This window comes from Dendropsophus ebraccatus, chromosome 7 (assembly GCF_027789765.1).
Source record: "Dendropsophus ebraccatus isolate aDenEbr1 chromosome 7, aDenEbr1.pat, whole genome shotgun sequence".
NCBI classification, from domain to species: domain Eukaryota; kingdom Metazoa; phylum Chordata; class Amphibia; order Anura; family Hylidae; genus Dendropsophus; species Dendropsophus ebraccatus.
The window spans coordinates 54,892,000-54,909,382 of record NC_091460.1 but is presented as its reverse complement, the minus strand read 5'-3'; the positions used below and the strand labels follow the sequence as shown (position 1 = coordinate 54,909,382).

The window sequence follows — 17,383 nt, the reverse complement described above, 5'->3', positions numbered from 1 at the left end:
GGTTGGTTTGACAGCTTCTGTCCTTAGTAAAACCATGCTGGTTATCACTTATAATACTATTAGCCACTACATATTCCTGGATGTAGTCCCTTATAAGCCCCTCAAATAGTTTCCCCACAATGGACGTTAAGCTTACAGGTCTGTAGTTACCTGGGGAAGTTCGAGAGCCCTTTTTGAAAATCGGCATTACATTTGCCTTACGCCAGTCCCTCGGCACAATACCAGTAAGCAAAGAATCACTCAATATTTCATACAAGGGTAGAGAAATTACAGAACTGAGTTCCCTAAGAACTCTGGGGTGTAATCCATCAGGCCCTGGAGCTTTGGTTACATTGAGTTTATTTAATTTATCTTGGACCATATCTATAGTAAACCAGTTCAGTACATTACATGTGTTAGCAGCACTGACCCCACCCACCTTAGTACTAGCCCAACCCACCACAGCTCCATCCTCTTTTGTATATACAGAACTGAAGAACCCATTAAGTAACTCAGCTTTCTCCTGATCCCCAGTTATTAATTCCCCGTCACCATTATTTAGGGGTCCTACATGCTTTGTCCTTGTTTTTTTTGCATTAATATATTTGAAGAATTTTTGGGGGGTTCTTTTGCTATCTATGGCTACCTGCCTTTCATTGTGAATTTTTGCTGCTTTTATTACATTTTTACAGGTTTTGTTGACTTCTTTGTAATGTTTTAAGGCTACAGCTGACCCCTCTGATTTATATTTTTTGAATGCCCCTTTTTTCTCATTTATAGCCCCTCTAACCTCGGTTGTAAGCCATGTGGGATTGGATTTTAACCGTTTATATTTGTTACCCATAGGAATATATTTGGCAGTACAGTTATTTAATGTGAATTTGAAGATTTCCCATTTATTAGCTGCATCAGTATGTGACAGCAGCCGCTCCCAGTCTATGCCCTGAAGTTCAGCCCTTAACCCAGGAAAATTGGCCCTTTTAAAATTAAGAGTTTTTGCCCCCCCAACATGTTTTTCTTTTCTACACTTTAAGCTAAAAGTCACTATATTGTGGTCACTATTACCCAGGTGTTCATGGACAGTGACATCCCCAACCAGCTCAGCGTTGTTAGAAATAACCAGATCCAACAAGGCATCACTTCTAGTTGGCTCCTCCACAAACTGGCCGAGAAAATTGTCCTGCGGGAGGTTAAGAAATTCCCTCCCCTTTGTGGATTTAGCTGAACCGTGACCCCAATCTATATCTGGGTAGTTGAGGTCCCCCATTACCACTACTGTTCCCTCCCGGGCAGCCTGCTCTATTTGTCTATTCAACTGACCATCTACCTCCTCAGTCTGTAGAGGTCACCAAATGCCGGCCACCACTTCAGTAGTGGGCATGACTTAGTTGTTTAGACGTTAGATGCCTCTTGAATGACAACTCTCCCCTTGGCAAGGTCCACCCGAATGCACTATAGGTGTTTAACTTATGTTTAACCGTCATGGCCCATAAGTCCTCTGCTGTCCCCCTCCTGTTGAAGCCTGATGACTACTCCATGTTTAGTGCTAACAAAGAGAAAAAGTCTTAAGCACTTGTCTTGCGCTTTCTATGGCCTACGGGTTTCGGGCTCCTTTCCAAACAGCTCTGGGCCAATTTCTGACCACACAATTATAACATCTGCAAAAAATTTGAGATCCTAATTATATCTGATCAAATGATGGATATTACCACAGGCCCACGAGCTAGCTTGAGTGAATCGTAAATTTAGTCCGCCCAGTTTGCTGGAAGCCCTCTGAGCAGTCTGATAGATGTATGAATGGCACAGGCCGCAGGCCGATGAAAATCTGAAAATCTATAAGTAAGAGGGTAAGGATAAACCTATCTTTTAAACCAGTCGGATTGCTATCTGCCAATCCTCTTTACCACTTCAGCTGACATACCCATGGTATTCACTACAGTTGCTGCCCCAAAGAATGTGTTCCAAATTCTTTGGGGTTTTGGCCAACATGTGTTAAGCACCTGGCTAAAATAGCGTGTGACCCGGGAACTGTCCTGATGACTTACAAAATGTGGACCAGACGCTGTGAGTTGTAAGTATGTTCCTTTTACTGGGCAAAACTCACTGTCTGTCCTAAATATTGAGAACCATATTCCTTTGCCATTAATATCAGTTTTTGACCTGCGGACCCGTAGGCCAATGGAATCAGAGAGAACAACAATGTCATCTGGTGCCAGACTAACTGGACCGAAGCGTGATGGGGCCACTAATTGAGGTAGTAGAGCAGAAAACTGTTGACACAGAATGTAATTGGTGGGTACCTATTGTAATTGCACTAAGTTACCTTGCACACAGGGCTGGCCTTAGCTATGTGCATATGTTGCAGGTGTCGGCTGCCAGACTGTCAGACAGAGCGCCATTGGGATAGGTAAGTAATTAATCTACTCATCTATCCATTCCAGGGCCCCTATCAGTGCCCCCCCACCCCCGCTGCTGCACCAAGAACTATGAAGTGCTTACAGTTAAAGTCAGCAACACTGAGAAAGCAGGAAAAATTGACTCCCTCCCTGTCAGTGACTCTTTTGGCTGCAGGCAGTGTTTTGCCTGTGGTCACAAGAGGCCGCTCTCTCTCTGGTGTCCCAGCGCTCAAGTGAAGTCACTCGAGCAGTGCTTGCAGAGAAGAGGAGACACATGGACATCAAGTGAGTATAAATGTTGTTTTTTTGGTTATTGAGGATGCTTACCAGGGGAATATGGGAAGGGGGCTAACACACATGGGGTCTCGGTTGCGAGTCTCAAAACACGGGATAGCCAGATATCGGGGGCATCAGTGGAGACTCTTGATTGAGTACTTCACTGGAGTTTTTTTCACTGTTCTCCTTGAGTTCAGTGATTACTGTGTTTTGTTGGTTGATTTGTCATTGCCCCAACTAGCCAGAATCCTACTCCACACTGACGAGGGGCAAATACCCTGAAACGGCTGTCTGTGGATGGAAGCCTGCCTTGGCAAGCCCTTGTCATGATCGCAATACTCGTACCTTGAGTTAGATATTGACAAAAAAGGGGCCACCCTGGTGTTTCCCTATTTATGTTCCAATACTCGCAACCGACTGGGACTTAAGGGGCTATTTATCAGGGTGGTGTGGTGCTCTCCCCATCATGGAGGCACCCCGTGGAAACAGGCTAGAGATATCTGGCTATCCTGTGTTTTGAGACTCGCAACCGAGACTCCAGGGACTCTTATTTTGCATATTAAAATTTTTTGGGGCATCAGTGGAGACTCTTGATTGAGTACTTCATTGGAGTTTTTTTTTCACTGTTCTCCTTGAGTTCAGTGATTACTGTGTTTTGTTGGTTAACACAGATGGGGTCAGAACACCAGGGGTATATACTATTGGGGTCAGCACATAAGCAGTATATGTTACTGGGGGCAGCACACAAGCGGTATATGCTACTGGGGGCACCACACAAGGGTCTATAATACTGGGGCAGAAAACAAGGGGTCTAAAATACTGGGGCAGCTCACAGGGGGTCTATACTTCTATACTACTGGGGCAGCCATAAGGGGTGTATACAAGAGGTCTGTACTAATGGGGCAGCACACAGCAGTCTGTACTACAATGAGGCTTCACACAGGGGCCTGATACTTTATGGGGACTGCACAGAGGGGCCTGATACCATATGGGGACTGCACAGAGGGGCACCAAATTATTATGTGGAGGCACAGGGGCATCTTTAACTATGTGGGGAACAGAGGAGTGTAACTACTAAATAGGGGCCCAAGGGACCTAACTACTGTATGTGCTGGAACCTAAAATTGTTCTCTGGCAGATTCTGAAGAGAGGATTCACAGCCAAGGAAAGACTTCAAGGTGGCCCGGGCTGGATTGAGAGAAAAAGAAAAAGTGAAAGACTTTGATCAGAGAAGATGCCCCTTGTGAATCACTGGATATAACTGCACTGTTATTGGGTCTGTAGTGATAGTGGTCATAGTGTAGTGGTATCATTTAGGTAATATGTAATTGTATCATTTTAATATCTTTCTGTTTTGTTTAGAGCAGTTTGGAGGCAATATGTAATCACTGTATAGTGGTAAAAGTGTGATAGGATAACTACCTTATGTATAGGGGGAGGGGCAAAAGTAAATTCTGCACAGGGTGGCATCTAACCTAAGGTCGGTCCTGCTTGCACAGTGTGTTTTAGTCACACCATGTGAGATGAGATTTTCTAGAATTTCATCAACTACGCTTCTATTATTAACAGCAGGTTAGTTGATCGAAAATCCATATACCAAGACCAGTATTACCAGTATAAAAGTGACAAGTTCGTAGAAGTGGTTAAAAAAAATAAATATCCAAATCAGATTTTTTGGAATTCGCTTTGGAGGGGCAGCGGGGCACACACCATAGAGAGTAATAGGAAACTTTTTCCAGTAAGGGTAAATGAAACGGCAAAGGTTTTATCTCCAAGTTAGCACTAGCAGCAATAGCCCATATCCTATGATGAAATACACCTAATAGATGCCACTGTCTAGACTGCATGTGAGTCATGTGAGCCTTCCCTTTTTAAGTTGCATTACAATAGAAACAAAGAAATTTTGCTGCTTTAAGATGTTACAATGCAGCATTATGACATTTTGTCTAGGTGATGATGTCATGTGACTGAAAGTGTCATCACTATACAGCACTCATAAACAGGGCAGGAGTAACGGGACTGAGGATAAGACATCAGACTTTATCACATCCCTGGATATTCCAGCAGTAAAATTGCTCTGCAGTACATTGTAGTTAGCAGGAATGACTGGAGTACTTTATTTTCTTTGTAAGTACGATTGCAGGCTACACTAATAAAACATCTCCTAATGATTCGAGGCCGGTAAATTTGTGGACTTGCTTTATCTTAATTCCGTATATCCAGGATTCAGTGTGTTTTAACTCAACTAATCTTTTCTCTGGATTTTGTAAAGTTCCTTTTGGGGGATTCTGAAGAGGAATGTGACCACAAGTTCTCCAGTCAGCATAATTACTTACTTTTACATTGTACAGCAATGTAGGTTTTCCTACACTTGCCAAGATTCCCTCCATTAATGCAGAAGTTTGGCACCTTTGCAATATATCTGTCTCCTGTTTATTGGAATGGAGTACAGTAAAATATGTAACTACCATAAAAGTCAACTCAGACATTCAGACAATGCATCCACATAAAAATATTAGTTTTAGCAATATTCAGACATTCTTAGTATCACTCTATTTTGTTCCAGTGCTATACAGTCCTAGAGTGAACTTGTTGGCCTATACTGTGGGTCCTTAGATATAGAATAGTGACATCACTAGTGTTTAGCAGATTTATATAAATGTTTGGGTTCCGCACCGTTATCTGAACCCAAACGCCCAGCATTTGACTCCCCGTGGCTGTAGAAGTTGGATGCTGCCCTAGGGCTGCCAGGAAAACATGAATACAGCCTATGGGCCCTATTCCACACTAACGATAATCGGCCGGATCGGCCCCATTTGGCCCGATTCGGCCGATTATCGTTCGGTGAAATAGAGTGAACAATCAGCCGATGATCGTGTAATTGGCTGATCGGTCATTTAGGGCCAGACCTAAAATCATCGTTCCCCCACCGCGCATCGCTACGGTTGAATAGCGGTGCACGACGGACGACCGACGATATGACAAGCAGCAGCAGCAGCAGCATACATTACCTGTCCAGGCTTCTTCTCCCCGCTGTCTTCATCCCCCTGTCCCGTGTGCTCTATCTTCAGAATGGCCGGTCAGCTGACGGAGCGCTCAGCCAATCACAGGCCGGGACCGCCGCGGCCTGTGATTGGCTAAGTGTGGCCTTTCAGCTGACTGGCCATTCTGAAGATAGAGAGCGCGGGACCCGGGGATGAAGACAGCGCGGAGAAGAAGCCTGGACAGGTAATGTATGATGCTGCAAGGGCTGCATCGGTAACAATGTCCCTGCAGCCCTCGCTCAACGATCATCGGGCGTGGAATAGGCCCAGTAAACGAGCGGCGATCTAGCAGATCGCCGCTCGTTTACATCGTTGATTGGGCCCTCCTCGGCCCGTGGAATAGGACCCTATGGCTTTATCCATGTTTTCCAGACTCCCTAGAGCGACATCCAACACCTGCAGCCACAGGAATCAAACACATGGGGGATATTTATGAATTAGGCCCATCCCCAATAACCCTGCCGGATTCCCTTAAAGGTGCACATTCTTACTGAAACCGGCCTGACCTGCACCTGCTATATGGCGGGCACCGAAACCTATACCCGCTCCTGAGGAAAGGAAGTGAAATAAAACTTCTGTCTATTAAGAAAATTGCATCACACTGACTGTTGCTCACCACACTAGAGTACATTTATCTTCATCAAGTGCCCACCAATAATGGCACAATACACCACATATGACTAGTCCTTCATCAAAGAAAACTCATTTTTCCTCCATCTCGTGTTCTGGTCTCCAAGAGTAAGGGACATCGAGCGATCGCCAAGTTTGTTAGGTAGGGTCTTCTAGGACAACACCCTCAACTGGTGCTAAGATTAGTGTGTATATTATTATTGATGAACTACCTGTACTTATATGCAGTGACACTTGCATCCTTAGGATCTATTAGGTGAATTCTGGATCATCAGACGCCATTAAAGAGCTTTTAAAAATATACCTGTGTCTAAAAGTCTAAAAAGTTCATGCCAAATAAGGTGTTACATAGTTAGCACGCTGGAAAAAACATACATGTCTATCAAACTTTAACATGAGAATTTCCAGCTCGATTCATTAGGCTAAAGTCTTCAGGTTTTGTTTATTGAAGTTTGGTGCAAGGAAAGAATCTAAATGATCAAACTGCATTTTTGAATGTTCAGTCCTGAGTGCCGCCACTTTCAGCTGTTATGTATGTACATGAGAAATAGCACAAATTTCTTATATCATCATTTGTGGCTTTTTCCACAAGATTTCTAGTCTCTATATCTCTAGTTTTTAGTTGCCCCTAAGCTAGTGGGTGCAGACTAACTTCTATGATGTGTCCTATACATTACAGACAGAGGGCATCCTGCTTCTCTATAGGCAGAAGCAGCAGCATGGAAGACATAAAACAATACAGAGTAATTTTAAGGTGTGAATACAGCACTGGGGTAAGATATAACACCCACTATGAATTGTATCCCTGTCTCTGAAGCTGCTCCCCCTCCTTTCTCCTCCCCTCTTCATAGACTTCTATGAGTAACTGTAACTTGACACTTCACTGAACCGATTCATTTTGAGATGGACAAAAACCGTTTTCCAGACTACATGAAGAGTTTAAGAATGGGGAAGGAGCAGGAAAGGCGTCTGATAAATAAAGATAGATATTTGTACTATGTATTTATGCAAAGGTTGTTGAATGTGTAGTGCCCATTTCATTTATGCTTCTATTGAGAAACATATAGTTCTTGAGAGTTATTATGATTAAAGGAAAAGTCCATGGGGGGGGGGGGGGGGTGTTAGGGTTATCATTTTGGGCAGGGGGTGAAGGAAAAGGATGTATATTGGTGCCAGTGCAGCCCCGCATCCCGCTCCTGGACCCTCATTGTCATTCTTCATGTCTCCACTCCCTATAAATGACAACCCTGCCGATGGATGCCCCGCTCATGCAGTCGCTGATTGGCTGAGCTTGCTAAATCCCCCCTTTCTTGACGTTTCAACCAAGTCGTGACATACCTCCAAGCCAGTAGAAAATTACATCCACCTAGGTACAGGAGCCTGGTGATGCGTCGCAGCGCGGGCACGAGGTCTGGTAAGCATACTTTCTTCATTATGTTCACCCACACCCTGTCCAAAATGATTATCCCTCCTCCGGAATTCTTCTTAGTTTTTTTGTACACAGCTAAATATTCTTGTTCGGTGCTGTTGAGCTGCAGCCCTTCCACTGTTGCAAAACTACAATTCCCATCATGCCATTCATGATGGTGAATTGTAGTTTTGCAATAGCTGAAAGGCCACAGTTTGACATCCGTGTTCTTGTTATATCTGAAGGGTATTTTATTGCAGCAGGCCTTCAATTTTAGACTCTTAGCAGTAATCGAATGTCCTAATAGGACAATATATTTTCTTTAAAAATATATATTTTTAATATTATTCAAGTACATTTCACATCGTAATACATGACATAGACAAATTGTACATTTTATGTATAGGTAGATAGATATGTCGGATACATGGGCTATTTAGAAAACAGGTAGAACCTCGAAATTGATTTTGATTAAGGCACAGACCAGGAGGATAGACCACAATAACTGTGCTTTACAAACAAATTATTCTACAGAATTAGATATTTGTTTTTTTTTCCATTTTCAAATTTTTTTTTTTTTGTCCCATCAAAGTGCACTTTTTGCATTCAGGCATCATGGCATACAATACAAAGACCTGACAAAAACCTTTCTGTTTCATGGCTATTTTGTTTTTTAGGAAATGTATTTAATTGTGGACAATAGAAAATAAAAAGAATAACATTGTAGCACTAACAAGTGAGGAATGTGGCAAGATGAAGCAAACTAGGCATGGTGTTTATAATTAAATACAGGTATAAGTTATTTTATATAGATATATGGCTTGAAAGTACACATGAAGCAGTACATTGTCCATTTTCTTTATTTCCTGAGGTGTCATTAAGAGCAGGAAGTTACTGCTAAGCCTCTGTATTACAAAAAAGAAAAAAAAAAAAAAGTTCACATTCTTAGGTCTGACCCGTGGTGAGTACACTGAGGTTAAAAGAATATAATCTACTGACTGGAATTGTATGGATTCAGACCAGCTGAATCCCGAATTTATTGTGTACAAAAAAAAAAAATAATAAAATCCAAAAAACAATAATAAAAAAAATCTGTTTAGACAAGCATGTGTCTCTTTCTGTGGAGGGCGAGGTGGTCCGAGCGGGAGAAGCTGCGGTCACAGTCTGGACACTGAAATGGTTTGATTCCAGTGTGTTTACGGAAATGCCGAGTCAGTTCGTCAGAGCGGGCAAACTTCCACGTGCATCCTTCCCAAGTACACTGATAAGGTTTTTCCCCTGTAGACAAGAACAGGAAGATCAGTTGAGTGCATAAAGGAGAAGGTTGAGTGCAAGCAAAATCAGCATTTATTATTATTTTTTAAAATTTAAAATGAACAATGAGGATGGAGGGAAATAGTTATTTTCCAAATCAGCAACCTGCACAAGGAAACAACAGCTGTGCAGAGAACTGCTGAGGATTTCAACATTTTTTTGGGAACATTTACTACATTTACAAAATTCTACTATCGGCCTGGGAATTACAAATTAACATATAAGTTTCAAGATGTTAGCTGCCTATCGGATATCAGGACAGTTTACATTTATAAAAAAAATGCCCTATTGGCCCTTCAGTTCTAAGCAAAACATGACGTAACGTAAAGCGAAAGTATCACTAGGTACAACGCTTTGTGTTTTTTATTTTTACATTAACAGACCGCTGCCGGTGTCCTTTTTTTTTAACCTCTGCCCGACCTGGTGTGAAGCACTTGAGGTGGACCCAGTGTTACAAACCCCCTTCCCTCTGTGACGCAGCTCCATTAGAAACCATGGACCTGTGTCACAGATGGGAGGGGAGAACGTTGCACTGGGGTCCGGCGGGTCCATCTCAAGTGCTTCATGCTGGGCCGATGTGTGGGAATAGATCAGCATAGACGCGCCGGTTTATTAATGTAAAAATTCTGGGCTGCAATACAAAAGCCTGTAACCTCCCAATGTGCCATGTAATATAAACTTAGGTGCAACTGTTACCTCTGCATCCCTCTAGCTACACCTCTACTACTGTACCTGCACCTAGGCTTGAACTGGCCAACAAGAAAACAGGTGGAAACCCAGTGGGCCCCTGAATGGGCCAAGTAACTAAAAAAAGTAACTAAAATGCCCTGTAATCACCTAAGTTTGTCTTGCTTTTGCGGCATTCCTAAAGTCTAAAAGAGGTGATATTAGCATGTACCCTTAGGGTTAATGGTGGTGGGCCCCAGGCATCTCAGTCTGATGCTACCTGCACCCACTAAATGATCCTGCACTGTGTCAGCCAGAAGGCTATAAAATATCTTCCCTTCATCTTTGATCTCTCAGACAGCTGGGAGGGATTACATTACATTTCTATGTAGCTTGTAAAATCTAGAAAAGGAAAATCTGTATTTCTAACATTCAGGAGTCGGGAGTCATTTTAACAGGTTCAGTATTTACCCTCTGGGGGTAGTTAGTGGGAAAAAAATTCACGCACTATTTCAGCTTTGATGCATACTGTATAGCCACCATTATCTAAAGATGTTGTTTCATGGCTCCATATAAATGGGTTTATAAAAATTTGAAAGAAACACATCCATGTTCTAAAAACCCCACAGGCAAAGAGGCTGGGTTTTGAATTACAGTACAGCCATATTAAAGTAAATACAATCAAGTTGCAATACCACCTGTCATGGACAAGGGGGCGCTGTTTCTGGAAAAGAACAGACTCTATCTAGTTTAAAACATCTCCAAGGGTTGACATCTGTTTTCAAAAATGTCTGTGTACAAAGTGTATTAGATATCCATAGATTGGGCTTATAGCTATCTCTGAAACTCTCTCTGGGTGGTCTCTGCTCTCACTGACCATTTGAAATTGTATTAAGAAGTGGTCTTCAAAGAAGATAATATATAGTGGAACTGAAAATCTGTTATGGGTCAGGTGGTCTTCTCAAAGGGGTGGTCTTTTGCAGAGGTTTCACTGTATTTCAAACACATTGATGGGAAAATAAACTCATGCAGATCTCTGGAAATACAATGTACGACTAGGCCGACCCACATTTCTCAGAGTCCATTGTGGTTACTGTTGATTTATCTTGGCTGAGTTATTACTCTGCAGCTGCCCACAGCCTGTCACTTACTGCTCCAGAGATAAACTATTACCCTTACTGTTCCCATCATTGAACCATAAACCAGACACAGACAGATATTGAGTCTTGCTGACCTGTATGTGTCCTCCTGTGCGCCTTTAAATGGGAACTTTTGGTGTAAACTTTATTGCAGCCGTCATAGTCACATCTGTGTATTCTTCGTTTCCTCTGGGTTTCGGGAGATTCCACAGGTAATGGCCTCACCTTTCCTGGGTGGACTATAACTGATGGGTGATGTCTGCACAAGAACAGAAGCATGGAAATATTACAGCATATATTAAGCACTGAGAATTTCATAGAAGTATACAGCATGCATTTGCAAGTAACCACCCAAAAAGTAATGACATTTGAGTTTAGTAGTAGTAGTTCTCATTATTGTCCAGGACTTCTTGATGGCTTTTCCTTAGGGTGTATGATCAGTGGTCATTTATACATATCTGCAGCTCAATTGTTTTAAATTTTGCAAAAATTTAGCTCTTTTTTCCCCCAGTAGAAAAATATGGAGAACACTGGTACCATCAGAATATTCTTAAAGCGACTCATCAGACACCATGTCACAGAAGAGCGATAGCCAAACTAAAATAGCAGCACTGTTATCTTTGGAATTGCTCCCATTAGCCTTTTGATAACATGCAGACCTCCAGGGGGAAGACAAATCCTGTTTGAACATAACTTGTCTGCAAAGTTTGCTTACAAAATACAGAGGGGGCCCCCATAGCAAAGTTGAAACTAGGCCACCCATTATGGTGGGTTTTGCCAACCACAACAAAAGGACCCGCTGTTTGTTCCCTTACCACATCCCCGTTGCATGACTTTAAGGGCAATTCCCACCTCCATGGTTAATTATTTGCTAACAAGTCAGTTCCTCTGAAGAGGGAAGTCCTGCATAATGAAGAGAATGGAACTAAAACTGGCCATACACATAAGAGATCTGTCAGCTGAATGTTTGTTCTGCCCACAGATATATCTCCTAATCCCAATCATACACATGCATATGGGGAATAGGAAGAAGGCTGGCAGTGGCTTATCTCCCTGAGAACAAAAGGATCAGGAAGCTGAAAATCAAACATGCCTGGGCCTTTTCTGCCCTAATATTTGTCATCAGATAGTTGGGAGGACCTCATGCACACAGAAAAAAAAGCATGTGGATGACAACTATCTAATGTGTATGGCCAGTTTAACAGTGGACCCCAGAGCTCCAGGGACCCCACAACACAGGGGCTACCTCTATGCTATGTACATTCTTCCTTGCAGATGAGGCAATTATGAGCTGAACTGGCCAATAATTTCCTTGTGTAACAGACCAGTGGTCAGCTCATCATCAAGATAATACATGCTTAAAAATCATTGGTTGTCGGCAGCACATCTCCCGGAGCTGCTGCCGTTAATATTTAAGTGGCGGCTGTTTACTGTCAATTATTTGCACATCTTTACATGAGCACTGCTTGACGGCAGGTTTGGCCAACGCTATAAGGTGCATGGGACTTTCCCGACCATCCACAGACCGAAGATGTCAGTGAAGATACGGATTCATTGTGATGGAAAATTACTGCCCGACCCCTTTGTTCTGGGTAAGATAAGCCTCAATTAGAGATCTCTGGCTGCAGCTTAATCTTCCCCTCTACATAAAGAACACATGAATGCTCACTCAGCCCTGCCAAACATGTATGGGGAGGAAGGGGGGCGGACAGGAGAGATAACTGATAACCCAACAATCATTCGTCTGTCAGTTATTGAAGGTGTGTGTATGGCCGCCTTTACATTATTATCACAAAATTCATCATGCTAATAGCAAGAATGCCAATAAAAACAATACACAAAGAAGTTTCTGCTACAGCTGTTTCTTTAATCTTTTTTGGATTCTCCCATCTGCTCTATACAACCTTCCAGGATTGCTTTATATCCTACAGAGGGATTCTTATTATAGGAGCCCTCTAATGGAAAGAGCGATTGCTGCCTCCAAGGGGGAGTTTATTATTTTTAATAATTAACAAGGTCATGCTCCCATTTCCCACGCAAACATCTTCAGGATTGCAAAACCTTGTTACATTTCAGTTTGCTTTCTCTACGTTTGTTTACATGATCTATTTCCTCCAGAAATAATTTGAAACAGCTTTTTTTTTTTTTTTTTTTTGCTCTCACTGAACTGAGATAAAAAACACAAACTATTTTTTCCTCTCTGTATTTTATATAGTCCTCGTCATCAGAAGAAATATTTGCTATTGTCTCAGTCACTCCTTTTCTGAGCAATTAAGAATTTCCTGTTGTGCTATGCTAAAAGGAGGGTGCGGTCCCTGACGTCAATTCCAAAAGTGGAGATCAGCCCGTGTGCCCCACCCACGGGAAGTTTTAAAATTGGCTCCTCACATTCAAAACATATTGCCACACCACAGGTAGAACAAACCAATGACTATATCTACATTCCGTCGCTCCTTGACTTGTTTTTCCCCTTACTAACCTAGATTCTTCTACACTACAAATGTTTTTAATTTTCACTCACGTAATTTAATTACTTTTTTTTTAGCAATGTTTTCTTTTCTTAAGAAAGAACTTTCTTGAAAATAAAAAGTTTCAGTCAATTACATAGCTTTTCTCTTTCATCTGTCAAACTGCTAAAACACATAGCGTGTAACGAAAGATTGGGACACCCAACAGGGCTTGTACAGTGGATTACTATGGTATTAAAGAGGATAATTTTTATAATAGTAGATTTTATCATCTTTTCCAAAACTTTTTTTCTCAAACTAATTGGAAGGGGGACAAAATATTTGCCTCCAAATAAACATACAGATTTATAATGTTTTGAATCCACATTATGTGACTTACTCATGGAACATCCCCTTTGGAGGTGTACTAATACCAGGTGATACTTGTTCGGGGTAAACTTCTGTCATGGATTGATCTGTGCCAGGCTCAACTTTTATGTTTTTTAATAGGGAAGGTTTGTCAAAACACTCTGGGACTGTCACAGGCACTGTAATAGAATAAACAGAGAAAAGCCAGTCATTTAATGTAGTAAGTAGTCATAATAGTAAACAGGAATACGATGCCTACCGAAATAATAATACGTGAAAGTTCTTTTTAAAGATGGTTGGAGATACAAAACAAAATTGTATGGTACAAAAAATATTATCTCCAGGACCCTTCTTGGCAGTGTTGGACTGGGGTATCTGGGGCCCACCAAAGGAAATGATTCTGGGGGCCCACCAATGAAAAACCAGTGAGAAACAACATATCAGTCAGTGTTAGTGCGGGTTCTAAAGCTGGGGGCCCACCGGAGGATTCTCCGCTCCTTTTATGGGCCAGTCCGGCACTAGAATATGGTCAACTCTCATAACAGTATTAAAAGTACTTACTGTGTTTGCTATTTTGGTTCTCCAGTTCTTCAGCTAGTACCATGATTGGATGCTGAAGATGAGGGGTATACACGAAAGGAACAGGCTGCACAACCATTGGCTGTAATAGGGGTAAGAGTCCAGGGTTCCTGTACCCATGTCTTGGAAATGCAGACAACATTGGGTTAAGGGTTAATGGCATTGTGAAGGGGGGCACTGTAGGTGGCGATGGGGTTAACTTCTTTAATGGTGGACTTGAGGAAGGCATAAATATAATCGGAGAACCCCTTCTCTTGGGAGACGAGTATTTGATGGGAGATGGGGACCTTGCAGCGGAGGGAGGCGAATTCCTCTTGTTTGTAGTGAGATCCACCGGCTCCATTTGGAATCCAGAAAAGGTTTCAGGGCTGTGGTAAAGTTTACTGTGCAGCATGTTTGGTGTCGGGTAGATGACACTGTATTTATTTGCCTCGATGTAACTGGGTTGATATGGCTACGGGAGAAAGACAAAAACAATAACAAGATATCATGAAATGCAAAACTCAAACAGAAGAAAATATATAAACTGTCTGAGATAACTATTTAGGTTACGAGATGCCAGCAGACTGGTTAAGTACACTCATATTTTCCGTAGGTATTCTGTATAATCTATAGACACTGACTTAAAATAATTATGAAACCATTGTATTAACCAGTTAAAAAAAAAAACACCTGACACTTGAAGGCAGAAGAAACTACTATGTTTTCCCTGAACCAGGATGGATTATAGTAAGGGCGCTGTCCTGGGGTATTCACTATCCAGAGGCCTCTTCTACCTTCCTCAGGATGATTATCGGCAGAGTAAAACTACTAGTCAGACTACTATTGTAAATTCTGGACTTGAGCTCTGCTGTATGGGTGTTGCTTGGCACTGCTATTAATGCTAGGGTTACCCAGTGACTTAGGCCATACTACATGTCACACAGCCAAATCAATGCAGTGTTGCATTGCATCGCAGTAACTGAAAATGAATGGGCTTAAGTTGTTGCACAAAAGTTGGCCAGACAATGATCTGACAGTTACTTGAAATCCATTGAAGATGGATTTCTAGTCATGGCAAATTGTAGGTGAAATGTGACCCCACGTACAGTACTTTCACAAAGAACATCTTCTCTGGAGGACCCAACAAGAATTTATATTACCTAGACAGCTCATCGATTTCAGCAGGCACTTTGCAATACTTTATTTCTCCTGTGGGGGCACTGCAGGGCAATTAAACAATTGCTGCTGAATTCATATTGTGATTTGCTTATTAACAAGGAACATTTCCAGCAAAAAAAAAAAAGGAGTTGTCCTAAGCAGACAACCCCTTTAAATTCTGACTATGTAATGTTGAAACAAGTGACTTCATTTTCCTAGTGGCTTTAAGTCAATCATTTTCTTTGCCAAAACATTTTCCTTTCTTGACCCTAAGGGTGGAAGGATCTCTTCCAGTAACCAGGCTTGATCTCTGGGCTCAGGGTGGTGATTCAGTGTAACCTAATCTTCATCATCATCATCATCATCACAAGCTACTTGTCTTTTGAGGACATGTATACAACATAGTCATAAAATTGCGGTATGCGCACCCTGACGTATCCACTTTCCTTGGGTCTGCGCCGTTATAATCCAAGGCGTTGGGGTGATTGGTGTGGTTTAGTTATACAAAGGTACAGACGTAATGTAGAAGTGATAGCAGAAACAGATGGTAGACAAAGCTACAGTAATGTTCTTTCTTTGGCTGGGCAGAGACAGCCTATTCATAAAAAAATGAAACACACACAGAAGAATATGTTCTGTACAGCCAAAAGCCTGCCAAAATCCCTGGTGTGGTTCTTGGCACTAGCCTTTATATGACTAGATTTCATCCCGTAATAAAACAATTACTGCAACAAACTAACTGTATTGCCATGGAAATCTCCATTAGATTATTAAATGTCTCACCTTACTTGGTAGAACTGTAATATGAAGCAAAAACACCCAATCCAAAATTTCTGGAATAATATCCCCTCCCGTATTTGTGTCTAGTGCCTGGCTCGTGGCGCCATTTGCAGGTCTTTTTAAAACTTTGGCAGAAAAGGAAGTTGGTGACTTCATGATTGAAAATTTGCAGAGTTTGCTTAAAAAGACTATAAAATAAAGCTGATCCAAGGGAATTTTCACTTTCAAGCCAAATAAACTTGGAATAGGTCTGTCAGGAGGTATTGGAACAAGTCTTTAAACAACAGTACTGACCCCACACCTCTAAAAGCTTTGGCAATATATTTTCTGTGTACAGGTCACCTTACCTTGAACCACCATGACATGCTTAGCAATGTTGACTAAGGCAAAGTACATAGGTAAATGTGTGTAGGTAAGACACAGTATCCTTTCCAAAAGGAAAACATATATGCGAAGTGCTAAGATTAATCCAGACAATACATAAGATACCGTACGTTTAAACCTTAATAAGCAGATTATTTTTTTTTTTTTGGCCTTAGTGCATGAAATGTATAAATTATAGTTAGTCTTAGTTGGTAATGTGTCTCCTTGGGGAGACTATAAAGCTGGTATAGGGAATCTGTGCAGTGTTTTCTGAGAAACCTTTAAAATATGCAAATTAGCTGTCTTCCAGAAGGAAAAGAGTTATCTCTCTAGGGACACCTATTGGAGGCAACTTCCCTGACAGCCAAAGTCTGACCTCTTAAAGGGGTATTGCCATCACCCACATTTTTGTTAGGCGATAGGAAATGCAAAAGAAAGTAATTTTGCAAATGCTTTGCCTAAGCAAGCTTGTTTTATTTTGTGCGTTGGCCCTTTTCACTCCTCGTACTGTTGACAGCTTGTTGACTAGGTTCCTAATGGCCAAACTGTGACGTCACTCGATTGGCTGGGATCCTACGGACCCCGGATTGTCCCTAGAGAGATGTATAACCTCAATGGGAGACACAGTGATGTTAAGCCGATTCAGTTCAGCACCGCTGTGCACGGTCCTCACTCTCCCTGCACCAAACCAGGAAGTAAGAAGGGACACAACAGTGTTGAGTTTTCGTCAGCTGGAAAAGCCCCTTAAAAACTTGACTAGAAATAATAAGCCAGATTCGCCTTCACATAGAAGAGTTACCTATCTGTAGACATGTGGGTCTAAGGCAGGGAGACAGCTGAGCTGGCCATGAAA

General features: G+C 41.9%; 1 protein-coding gene across 3 annotated transcripts in view; it reads right to left on the bottom strand.

Annotated features, from left to right (window-relative positions):
- Positions 1 to 8,049: 8,049 nt before the first annotated feature.
- Positions 8,050 to 17,383, bottom strand: part of KLF3 (KLF transcription factor 3) — a 43,304-nt gene continuing 33,970 nt past the window's right edge. For all 3 annotated transcript variants that reach the window (XM_069977510.1, XM_069977511.1, XM_069977509.1), the window contains exons 3-6: positions 14,230 to 14,701; positions 13,700 to 13,847; positions 10,948 to 11,111; positions 8,050 to 9,011 (exon numbers count right to left, since the gene is read on the bottom strand). In XM_069977510.1, coding sequence (XP_069833611.1) covers positions 8,830 to 9,011; positions 10,948 to 11,111; positions 13,700 to 13,847; positions 14,230 to 14,701 — 966 coding nt within the window. In that variant the 3' untranslated portion in view covers positions 8,050 to 8,829. The remainder of the gene's footprint in view (positions 9,012 to 10,947; positions 11,112 to 13,699; positions 13,848 to 14,229; positions 14,702 to 17,383) is intronic.